This window comes from Eucalyptus grandis, chromosome 3, assembly GCF_016545825.1.
Source record: "Eucalyptus grandis isolate ANBG69807.140 chromosome 3, ASM1654582v1, whole genome shotgun sequence".
Lineage (NCBI taxonomy): Eukaryota > Viridiplantae > Streptophyta > Magnoliopsida > Myrtales > Myrtaceae > Eucalyptus > Eucalyptus grandis.
Window position 1 is genome coordinate 13,732,492 of NC_052614.1, and position 12,895 is coordinate 13,745,386.

The following is a 12,895-nucleotide window of genomic DNA, read 5'->3' on the forward strand; positions in this document are numbered from 1 at the left end:
GATTCATGAAATGCATGCCATTTAGTGATTGTTGCTAGGTCCATTTAATTAGAAATTACATGTCATTAGAATTAGGTCATTTAGTTAATATTGCATTGCATATTGCATGATTTTCATTAATTAAGTGAAAATAAATAAAAGAAATTGCATGTTAATTAGAAATCATATTTAGGGTTGTTGATGTGGATTCTAATTTAAAATTACAGATGCTTTCATTGCTTGAAGTAAGTTTATTTTGCAATTTATTCATTATTTATCTAGGTGTTAAATTGGTGGTTTGCGCACCCGTATGATCACCTCACATGTTAGGGAATAGATTTAAAATTAATTCAAGCTGCTTACAAAACATTTTAGAAAATAAAAGAATGGTACCAAAAGGGCGTTAGAGAAATCTAGCATAACCAAGTCCCCGAACTCATAAATCTCTAGTTCGTAGGAGTAAAGTAAAACTCCCGTTACTTTTACTTTACGTAGGTTTCTAATCGACCTACCAAAAATAGATTAGTGGCAACTCTTAGATAAAATCTATCTGTATGTTAAGAATTTGAATATAAGTCGCGAATTGGTATGGGCTTGGGAGAGCCCGAGTTACGTCTAGGGTTAATAATCCATTAGCCAAACGGTTCACAGCCGAAAATTTAGGTCGCAACATTCAACTTTGTGTAGTCAATTTTTTTTTATATGCAATCATACACATAGGCTGCGTTTAGTGGTCGTGATAATAATCAGAATAGAATATGATAAAATAGGTATTAAATCCCCTTGATAATAAAGGCGGACATATCTAACCCTATCAGGTGTTTGGCACACTTCTTAATAAAATTAAAAAATAAATATGATATTCAATCATATTATAAAATTAAAAAATAGAAAATTCAATTAATTAAAGGCCATGGAAAAACCTAGAGGATTTAATATCTTACTTTATCATATCCTACCATGACTATTATCCCAACCACCAAACACAGCCTAGGATTTTTCCATTAATTAATTGAATTTTCTATTTTTTAATTTTATAATTTGATTGAATATCATATTTATTTTTTAATCTTATCATGAAGTGTGCCAAACGCTTAGTAAGATTAAATATGTCCGCATTTATTATCTAGAGGATTTAATATCCTACTTTATCTTATCATATCCTGATTATTATCTCAACCACCAAACGCAGCACCTAGATAATAAAGGTGAACATATCTAATCCTATCAAATGTTTGGCACACTTCAAGATAAGATTAAAAAATAAATATGATATTCAATTAAATTAAAAAAATTAAAAAATAGAAAATTTAATTAATTAAAGGCCATGGAAAAATCCTAGATTTAGGAATTATGGCCACCTCCGCAGTGGCCACCATTGAAAACAGCGAGTACCAACATCGTCGTGCAGTGGCGACGCAAATCGGTAAATCTTAGACTATGATAGAGAGGGTGGGTGGGGGAATTTTAGGCAACCACCAGAGTAGTCTTTGCATTGCCTCCAATCGATCGAGGTCCCAAGTTGTTGACGATACCAAAGATTTATAGCTGCTCCATCACCATCACCATCACTATCTTCCCCACTTCCCTTGAGACGTCCAACTTACTTCGTAAGGATTCTAGCATTGTCGATGAAGTGCTGCAGGTGGAGCCAAAGTTCCGGTCACCGATGTTTGAGGTGGCACAAGCAATGCTTCAATTAGTTCCACAAATGCCTACGAGAAAACTTTTGCCCAATTTGTCTCAAAAAGCCACTCTTGGTCATTAGATTCAGCAAGTCCATGATCAAAACGAAGGGGCACCCAATTGCTAGCATACGAGAAGCGAAGATGGGAGAAGAAATGGAAGAAGAGGGCTGACAATGAATCGGAGAGGCGGAGGCATCCATTTGACGTAGATGCTTACAATATCTTCTCTTTTTGTTAAGTTCTTCCTTTCCATAATTAAAAAAACAAAAAGAAAAAGAAAAAACTTATCTAGTCCGAGTTTATCCCACCCCTTCCCCTGGATCTTTTCTCTGGCACTTTATTTAGATGTATCCGAGTTTGTCCAATCCGGTGGACATTCCCAAACATCGGATAGGATAACAAATTATCCTATCCAGACCACCAAACGCAACCATAAAGTACCATCACGTTGGACAAAATTCACGAAGAAGGTAAGTTTATATCATGGTACTTTTTGTTGATAATTGCTAAGCAAAACTAAACAACTTAAATGATTAACAAACGTGGAAGACTAGACACGAGGGTTTTGTATGTGATTTGTCAAAATAATAAAATCGTAAGGTGGGGCAAGTTCAGATAATATTGCATATCAATCTAGTTCGATCTTGCGTTAGGTTCCTGGAGCGACATCCCAATTCCCAAGTGCTTTTGCATTGGAAATGACGTATCGGCATGGATTTCTTAGTTTGTTTTTAAAATGGCAAACCTACGGAACTGTCCTTAAGTATGGTTACAAGGTCTTTTAACCAGAATGCTAATTCCTGGGGTCATCAGGGGAGGGTCTGAAAGAAGTGTATACGATGATACAAAGATATGTGGTAATTACTCTAAAATGAAATATACGGAGGCATAACGACCGTACTAATATGCATGCAATAATTGCTAGAGTGAGACCAGATTCACATTGAATCAGAAACCGAATCGTACCCCTGAAGCGTGACAATGAAGCTCTTCTAGTTGTAGAAACACTCACAACAAGCGGCTACAAGCAGTCGACTATGAATGCAAAGATAACTGCATGATCGCTTGAAGCTTATCCATCACTCTATAGTTAACAAAAGAACAGCAGATTAAACTTCCTACGAAAGTAATGATGGATACAGTAGATCGCAAAATCTACTCATCAGCTGCCGAGGTGTATTCCGCAAAACTGATATGTCGTCTAAATCTGCTTATATTTACATTTACACGTATGTGTATTTACAGTACTGGAAGATATACACTGGGATGGGGAGAGCTGAAACTAGCGAACAACTTTATCAACTGATGAATGCCTCGAGCTGCTTGAACAGCAAAATGCTAGCAGCAGTAGAACCATCCCAAAAAAAATTGGTTGCTTCGATGTTGTTCCCACGTCACTGAGATATCAAACAAGATTGATCGTATTTGTCCCTCGTAATATCCCTTGCCTTCCTTTGTGTCAGTTCCTGCACTGGAATCAATAGCAAAAACGAGAACCTCCAGAAAGGTTGCACTAATCCAGAATCCACTTAATGACTACCAGTCGTCCAGCCATTCAGGAGTATTGAGCTCATCCACATCTCTAGAAGGTGAAACATGAAAAACAGTCCGGTCCTCAATGTTATTACCAGAATGTTGAGAAATAAGGGAGGTGATCTCATGAGGAACAGGAAAACTGTGGGCTGCAATCCCCTTCCAATCAATAGTGTCAAACCATGGATGACTTTTGACAGAGTCAGGACCTTGGCTTCCCAGTCGTGTATTCTCATTGACATCAAGTAACTGGAAAGAAGAAATTGTCAATCTTTTTATCACATTCATATTAGCCATGGTTTTGGAGAGGTAAGGAGAGGGGAGAGGGGCAAGAAGAGAAGCAGGTAGCCAGGTATTTTGAAGAAAACCTTTGTGATGAGATCAACGGCTTCTGGGCAAAAGTCTCAGGAAAAGATAGCTGGCCTTTCGCAATCTTTGCAAATGTGTCCAGCTCACTTTCTCTCCACGAACCAAAAGGCATTTCACAGTGCAGCATAAAATAGATCAAGACTCCCAAAGCCCACCTGCATGCATAACAACGTATTCAGGATGCTGCAAAGGCAACTTCAAAGCAACATGGAACAAAAAAGGCGGTCTAGTCTGCGCCTGCATTACTAAAGTAGACCTCAACTACATAAGAAACCTTGACCTCCGTCACCCACGCAATAAAATAAGGCATGAGCACTTCCAGAATTATCTTCTGAAGACATGTCTACGTAGCCATAAAATTTATAGTCCTCGATCATATTACTGGAAACTGCATCAGCCAATTAAATTCCTTCAGCAACCCATTACTTGGTATGAATGTTTTCATGACTATTGCCATCATCTTATTCAAGGGTTGCAGCCAATATGAAATAGACTTCTGAACTTCGATGAATGTCTTCAAGAGGGAAAGTATAACAAAATCCAGTCTCTTAAACCTAACTAAGAAAAACTTTCTTCGCTTAGTGAGCAGTATCAAATGTGTATCACATGAAAGGGTAATGTAGGTAGTGACATTACCATAGAAAGATCTTTATTTTGACCACCCATTTACTCTCATGCTATTTAGAGGAAGGGTGAAGGATGAAAGAAGGAGAAAGTCATTTTGATATATCTCACTGAGATATTGCAAACGCGGTGGAATGCCAGAACAAACCACACCAACAGCTTGAGACAAGTGTCAAACAAATTTGGCTTCTTCTTTTTTTTCAGCACAATCCACTGACCATGCTTTGTTGGCAAAATGCTATTGTGCTTGAGGTTTGACAATCTTGTATATTAAACAAAGACAGCAATAGATCTGTGCAAATTGTATATTTCCTCCCTTAACTACAGATCAGGAGAAATCTCTTCCTCATTCGAGTTCTGCAGTCACCATCATAACTTAATTCATTTCCAATAGAACTAAATTTGCCAAAACATTTGCCTATCGCTTCATTAGATCAAGGTATCATTCTTCTATAAATTTTATCGGATGAAGTATGCAGTATTCAGATTTGGACTATCCTGCTCAATTTGATAGCTTGGAGACATCTTCCATTGTGCAATCACCATGCCACTGTGACCATTATGAACTTTGGAACAAAACAAACGACCTGGGACAAGCATACCAAATCCAAGACTAGGCAGCACAGAGAGTCCCAGTGTCACATTAGGCATGAACACTGCGAGGTTCAGTTGTGTAACAGCAAGAGTAGAGTGCTATTGTTCGCAACAAGCATCAATAATATTCAAATAAAACCAAATCAAAAGAGACTTCTTCACAAAATTCCGATTATCAGGCCAGGTTGAGCATCTATTGAAGACCTAATATAAGTTAAGTATGTACCAATCGGCAGGGAAACCATGGCCTCTTCCCTGACAACTTCTGGTGCTAAATAGTCCGTCATTCCACATATGGTAAATGCTCTCTCACCAGACAACTTCTTCCCAAATCTGAAGTCTACCACCTATGCGAAAATGCAATAAAATTCCAAAACCACTCCTTTAATGAAAGAACATGAGATTATCTTCAGCTGGTAATTTAAGAGCAAAGTTTCCCCAGAAAAACTCTTTGACAACACTAACCTGTATATATCCTGATTGGTCCAGCATTAGAACATCAGGAGACACAGCTCTGTAGAGAACACCGTTCTGAAATTAGACAGAAAGTACAGTGAAAATGATATTTGACAACTTCAATAAACAAATTAGGATATGAAAGAAGTAAATAAAAATATAGAAGCTGTTATTTTAAAGAAACGGCCAACCTTGTGGAGCACTTCCAAGGCATTTACAATGGAGGCAGCGCAGAACCTTGCAGATGGATCATCTAGTGGTGTGTGTAGTATCGAAGCCAAAGGACAGGCAAGACAGGTATTTAGCAGTATGCCAGCTTCTCTTCTATCAGCAAAAGTGCATAAAACTTGTGGCACACAAGCTGAAGGGCTTATATTCTTCATCAAATTCTTTTCCTTTAACACTTGTTCTTCCTTTCCAAGTTGTTTGACCTTCTGCTTCGAAAATCTTTTTAAACTAAGCAAACTTTCTGAAACAAGATAAAATTATCAGTTACTTTTAAGTTTATACAATGTCATTAATGAAAATTTTCAAGATCTCATATACTGGTCAATCTGAACAAAGTGGAAACCAACACTAAAGACATGGGCCATCTAGAGCCAAAGAGTGAAGTCATGACATAATGTAGACAAACACACTAACCTGATTCATTTAGAAGTACAAGCCCAATCTCACTGCAGTCAGTAGAGTACAAGCACTTCTTCCACTCCTACATAGATAAAAAGAATAATCTAAGAAACAATTTCTTTCAATATCTTAACTTTTTTTTAGGAGAGGAGCAATTTCCATACCAAGCTAGAGAGGTCAACTTTATCTAGGGCAGAAACATGGGTATTTTTAGTAGTGTCATTGATGAAGTCTGGATCATGATCCCTTTCCCTGAATCATTGAATATCAACTGTCAGAAAAAGGAGTGAATTTTATCAGACACATAAAGATAAAAAATATATATAAATAAATATATATAAATATATATTTATATATATATATATAAAAATTCAAATTGACAGTTTCTATCCTGTATAAGTTATGCCCCCTTCGTTTAATATGAATCAGTGAACTTCCAAAAAAAGATATGACAACCGAATATAATTTCACAACTCACTTCTGATCATCCTGAGATAGTTTTGCAAGAGGACCCACCACAGAGTCAAACTTTTCCTTCGTCAAAATGGCACATTTGACATCACCAACGGCAACTGCACTAACTGAACCAACTTCTTCACCAAGAAGCACCCATTCACCAAAATAACTTGCTTCATTCTTCTCCAATGATATCTCTGGACTGCTCTCTCGATTATCCTCATCCTCTACATAATCACATTTGAGACTGAAGATATTAGGACTCTTAATCATCTCAGGTTTGAGAGTGATCTTCACTAGTCCCTTCTGGACGATATATAGCCCAGATGGACCTTCATTCTGCGAAAGAAGTATAGCAGAGACATAAGAAGAGAGCAGACACAGCCATGATGAATATAAGTCAGCAACAAAAGCAATCTTTACCATATCAAATATTGTCTGCCCATCAGAGAAGGAGACTTCAGAAAGAGAATCTGCAACATGACTAAGCTGCAATATGGTTAACCTCGACAGAAGATCCACAGACCTAAGCAACTTCAATGATGACAGATTAGTAAATTCTGACATAAGAATCCCTCGAAAATCTTCTCTCTTCAGAGCCCACAGAGTTCCATTTGTGACAGCTCGAACAGATGCCTGGAGTGGCTTGTTATACCTGTGATGACAGAATTTTGTTAAGGACTTTTTTTGGACTAATTATCATTCATGACTGATAGTTGACTTCGAACAGTCTGAGAACTTCAAGAAATCAAGTTAATAACTTGACAAGAAATCAACCAAATCTCATGGGGTATGTTGCAAGTCTTGAATATTGGCCACGTTAGACTTGAAACATCATGGAAGAAAGACATTTCAGATTGATCGAAGCAGCTCCAGTCATTGGCATTAAATAATTCAGGTTCTAACATTTTTCAAGTTCTTACTTTTTGCATGATATATGTCGACAACTTTTTATTGCCTTTGTATTTATTTGCTCTCATTGAGATGCACTTTATTTTCGAGTCGACATATTGGAAAACGTTTAGGTACAGCAACAAATGAAAGTAACAACAGGAAATAATTACATAAGTGCAAGCTCTCCGAAAGATGATAACTTCTCGGCTGTATAGCGCTGCAAAACCCGAGTTATCTCGCCATTCTTCTCTTCCTGCCAAAATAATATTCCATTAAGCAATGGAGATAGCTATGATCCCAATCTCCACGAGAAAACCTCATTAAAATCATCGAGTCTCGCCAATGACAACAAATGAATAGTCGACAATATAAGGAAGCTCTTCTGGAAAATCAATGAATATTACGGAATTTACCAAAGTTCATCAGTGTGTATATCAATGTGAACTACAGATATTATATGCATAAATCAATCAAACCAGAACCTGCGTTGCTAAGACCTCGAACTCTCCATTGCCAACAACATAAAAGCAATCACCTTCTCCACCCTGCAAATTATGATTTTCATGTCATATCACATGTAGCTCCACTGATAATTAGATGCAGAAGGTCATTCAATTTCTCAGATGAATAATGCGCATGATGTAGCCCATGGGATTGGTGTGAGCCTTGTGCGACAATCACAGCAAGTTGAGAAAGAAAAGTTTAAAGTGCCTCATCCGTATGCATAGTTCTGCCCATCATATATGTTAGTTCTTAGTTCTTACTAGTTTTAAGCTACATTGCACACTAAACCTGAACCTACTACATTTTGAGGTTATCTGAAATTCTATATACTCTGACCACTTCTTTCACTACTTCCTCATTTTGAGATGTTATTGAACTATCTTGTCTTTCGGATATAAGGAATAAATAAGTTATGTTTAAATATGAGTGATGCTCAGAAGGAAACATGACACCACCAAAAAGACTCTAGAGAGAGAGAGAGATACCTGCTCAACAACAACATCTCCTGGCTGGACCTCAACTCTTTGCATGCAGTCCAGCAGAACATGACACTGAGAATCAGTAAGTTTTCTGAAGAGGAAATGATCATGCAATGCACGCTCAATGTGTGCCTGTTGCATGGAAGAACAATGAATGAGCGCCCAACAAGTATAAGTTAATAATTAGGTTGCTTTAGTTCAGAATTTACTTCTTCTTCCCAAGTCTTCCTGTGTGATGGAGGAGGAGGAACCCAAACTTGCCCATTTTCTAGAGAATTTTCAATAGCTCGAACGCGAGCCCTTGATAAATCATGCCTCACTCGTTGGTTCCTGCCACTCCAGCTAAAGGTTGAAGGAGATTCTGATCCTGTCACCTCCACAACCTGAGGAACGGGGGCTCGCATAACAGCGCCAGGACTTGCTACTTTACAAGCAGTTCCCTATTATAAATGCATTTTAGTTATCGTGGAACACAGCTTAAAATTATCAATTAAGCAAGAAATATGGATGCTCAACAAATTGTTGAAAGCAGGTGTTCTTACTTCAGCTAGACCATTAACATGCACAACTATCACTGTAATATCATCTGTACGAGTTTCATACTGAAGCCAAAGTCGATATGATTCAGCTACGATAGCAGCACAAGCATCACGAGGATCTTTAAATTTGGCAACCTGCAAAATTTTAGCAATATTAGAAGAACTGATAGGATAACTGAGAAGGAAAATTCATTTGATATGAGGTAATCGGTAATCTTTCCTCATCAATGTCTAAGAAATTTGAAGCAGCAGGGATACATGAGGTTCACATTCCATATATTCTAAAGAAGGATAATTTTCTAATGTGAAGATATCTCTTCTTCACAGTAACAGCCTTCTTTTTATGGTCAAGAAGCAATAGCTTATGCTGTTGAGACAGTCCTTTATTATTATAAAATAAAATAAAATAAAAAGAGTGAGGGTAAAAATAAAGCACCAACACTCTGCTAGGTAGACTTTCGCCTCCACAATAAAGCTTAACATTGATTAAGCAATAATAGTAATGTTCTTTGTTCTAAGAAAAATATTATCATAATCCAAATTTACTTAACACTGGTCCAGCAAGGTCTAGGAAAAAAGTCACTCTTTCCTAGCTCGTTCATCATCCAGGCAAAAGTGCAGCACTTAATATTCTGGTACTAAAAAAAAGCTCAGCAACCTTACCATATCGACTACAGTTTGGCTGGAGAGAAATTCAAATACTCCATCACTGGCGAGCACAAAAAAGGGATGATTGGACGTGAGTTCCAGAACAACAATCTCAGGGGTGGCAACAACCCCTATGGTCTCTGCAATCGAGTCGCCTATGCTCCTCGTAAAAGCTGTACCAGGATACATTCCATTTGGTACCCAAACTCTAGGTGGATCACCGTCATCAGCTTCTTCAGTTCCCCAACACTGTACATCAGGGTTCTTCAGCCCCTCGATCTGATCCAATGTGAGGACACGGGCACCGCAGAGCTTCACCCGTTCAAGTTCATCCTCTCGAAAAGGCGTCTGATCCATCGACAAATCGACCGCCACAATATCCTGCCCTCTCCGCTCACCTATCACTGCTCTAGAATCGCCTGAATTAGCAACATATATAGTGCTGCCCCTAACCAAAACCGTAATGGCAGTAGTTCCACTCATACTATCGTCCAAGACATCGGCATGCAACTGCGAACTAGTGGTCAGGAATGCAGAATGGCAAGCCTCGACAGCATCCGCATGAAACTTACTATTTCGAAGCAGATTCTCGCACAATTTCCTCTTAACAAACTGAGAGCACTGAGCCCCAAACTCCCCATGCCCATCAAACACCCCAAAAAAGTGATCATTCGGGTCAGTACCGAACGGCGTGTGGATGCAAAAACTGTCCTGGTTGGCCTTATCGAGAGCATCCGGGTAGTAACCCCTTTGGGACAAGAAGGAGTAACGCAATTCATAGTTCCCCGACGGCACCTTAACCGTCCTCGACCCGTCGGGGGGCAGAAACTGAGCGGAGACCCTGGAGAGCCTAGTGATGCCGGCCTCGGGGTCCCTGGTCAAGCTCAGCTGGTTCAACTGATCCCTCATCTCCCCTTCCGGCCCATCCGAAGACCCCGGCGAGAACACCGGGAACTCCGCCGCCGCCGCCGCCCGCGCCCTACCGTTGTCGGCTTCCCTGATCCTCGTCTCCCTGGGAGCGCATATCTCCCCGATACAAGCTCTCGAATACACGCACCCCATAGCCACACCCGCGAGAAGCAGCAGCAGCTCCTAACCTCACCGGAGAGGAGCGACCATCACCCGATTCGCATCCCGCCACACTTGGAGCGACCGCGGGAAGACATTCGCCGCCGCCGGCTCCTCCTCCTCCTCCTCCGGAGCTCGCCGCAGATCGGAGCGAGGAGATTTCCCCGACCCGATCCGGATTTCCCGAACTCGGACTCCGATTTCTTTCTGCAGAAGCGCGAAGCCGTTACAGCAGCAGCAGCAATGAGAAACGGAAAACGAGAAAGAGGAGGAGGAGGGGAAAGTGGAAGTGATGATGATGATGATGATGATGATGATGATGATGATGAACAGGGAAGGAAGGATGAATCCAAGCAAGCAGCGACGCCAGTCCACTGACGAGGAATAATTTATCGAATAATTTATTAAGTAAAAAATAAAAAAAAAATAAAGCTTTCGAGGGAGAGGGTTACTTGCGGAATGGATATAGACCGAAAGGACTGTGGACGAGTCAAACGACAGCGAAGCCCGCAGCCCCAATCAGGCAGCCTCTCTCTCTCTTTCTCTCTCTAGAGTCGCTCGACTTGCAGGAAGAAGACGAAGTTGGGAGGAGCAGGAGCAGGAGCAGGAGCAGGAGGAGGAAGGAAGAGAGAGGGAATGGGCAATGAAAGGTGGACACGTCGCGGGTAAAAGCAGGGGAGGAGGTTGGTTTTTCTGGTATGAGGAGCGCGCGCGTGGCACCAGTGGTGGCGGTGGTGTTGTGTTGGGATTTATTTAGCCCCTCCTAAGAATATTAGTCAATAAAGCCGAAAATCCAAATCCGTATAAATTTTTTGATCGCAAAAAATCACGTGCCGATACATTTGTAACGAATGAAAGGTAAAATCTTAAACTGGAATATGCGTCAATTGTTATGAGCTATTCAACTTAATAATTTGATGATAAAATTTGACGTAAACTAATAGAGGGTAGATTTTTTTTCTTAACTTTTTAGGTTTAATCCCAATCTTGTTAGAGAACTCTTATTTTCTTTTTTGGCTCAAAAAAATTTATAAACTTTCGCTTTAATCTTAAATCTGCCCACCCGATCCTAACTTTTCGACATCGAGGGTAGCCTTATTGTCGGAACCTACATCTTTGTCAACAACTTTGCCTAACAACATGAGCCTCCTAATGTCAATTTCTTGATCAAAAGTTAATCGAGACCGACTTGAGATCAAATGAAAAAAATTAAAAAAAAAATCATGATAGAATCAGGAATGAATCTGAAGTTTATGGTATTTTATATTTTAATGAAATTAGGCCTTTAGAGAGTGTGAAATTCCGTGTCATCTCGCATCCGCATGTGTGGATGGTTTAGGCCAATGAGATCGGTATTTAAAGACTTTATTTGCACAAATCACAAACCATTAATAATGATAATATTGACGCGATTAATCGTTACGATGGTTTTGAGTTAAACTTGTGATCCGGGATCCACCTACTGGGATACGACAGTCCGTAATTGCAAGAAAATCCTTCTTTTTTTTCCGGGGCTTAAGGATTGAATACGAGAGCCACACACGCACCACCAGTTCCCACATCCCGACATTCGCCTTTTTGTCCAAGTGGTCCTCCGCAAGAGGCCATTGTCGTTGCTACTCTCTCTCTCTCTCTCTCTCTCTCTCTCCCTCTAAAAGCTTATCTGGATTTAGTCCATTTTAGAGTCAAATGCAATAAGATTGCCACCCCCATCTTCGTAGGTCAAAAGAAGTAGGCGACTTCAATTGAATGATGTAAGAAAAATTGCACACTTGATCGGCTTAGGGTCTAAATGGCAATTCTCTCTCCTGTAGTTGACTCCATATATCATCTTACCAGAAAAGAGAAAAGGTGGGAGAATATTCATAGATAAGATTTAACGCTCGACCATCTCTTTCTAAGGGGATGGTACCTAGGATAAAATGTTAGCCTCGCCCTCACCAAGCATGGTCACTTAGGTCAGTCAACATCCAACCATCCATGTCAATAATATCCTACCAAAATTAGCCGAATGACTGAATTAATACTAAATCAACACCAATACAATGGGTTTAGAACTTTTTTGGCACTTTTCCCAAATCTTTTCTGAACCAATTTTTCAAAAGGTAATCTAAAGATCACTCTTGTTCTCCATTTTGCAGGGCCGCTAGGTCTTAAAGTCTCTTTCTCAATGCTAAATAAATGGAGCCGAAATGACCAACCAAACTAATTTGCATCATCTGCGTGGTTGGTTAAGAGCATCCCTCCTACTTTCTCCCCATCATCCCTTCAATTTTCTCTCCATTTCGGTTAGCTGAGCGAGCAGACAGCAGAAAGAGAGGCGCAATGAACATAACAGCGACTTCATACTATGCCTACGTAGGCTGCCGGTTCGCGTCACCCCAACATTCCGTCTCAAAAGCATCGTGATCGCCTTTACGACGCATCTAGCCTCTCA

At 39.8% G+C, this 12,895-nt stretch overlaps 1 protein-coding gene across 1 annotated transcript; it reads right to left on the reverse strand.

The window, feature by feature from the left end:
• Window positions 1–2,675: 2,675 nt before the first annotated feature.
• On the reverse strand, window positions 2,676–11,140 carry LOC104436757 (protein phosphatase 2C and cyclic nucleotide-binding/kinase domain-containing protein). The gene is given in 18 exon segments (XM_010049627.3): window positions 2,676–3,449; window positions 3,569–3,594; window positions 3,597–3,724; window positions 5,014–5,047; window positions 5,050–5,134; window positions 5,253–5,318; window positions 5,435–5,712; window positions 5,886–5,952; window positions 6,035–6,122; window positions 6,349–6,665; window positions 6,750–6,981; window positions 7,391–7,473; window positions 7,703–7,765; window positions 8,210–8,335; window positions 8,413–8,643; window positions 8,746–8,877; window positions 9,406–10,665; window positions 10,911–11,140. Coding segments are annotated over 17 exon segments (3,249 nt in total). The 5' UTR covers window positions 10,453–10,665; window positions 10,911–11,140; the 3' UTR covers window positions 2,676–3,203.
• Window positions 11,141–12,895: the final 1,755 nt, after the last annotated feature.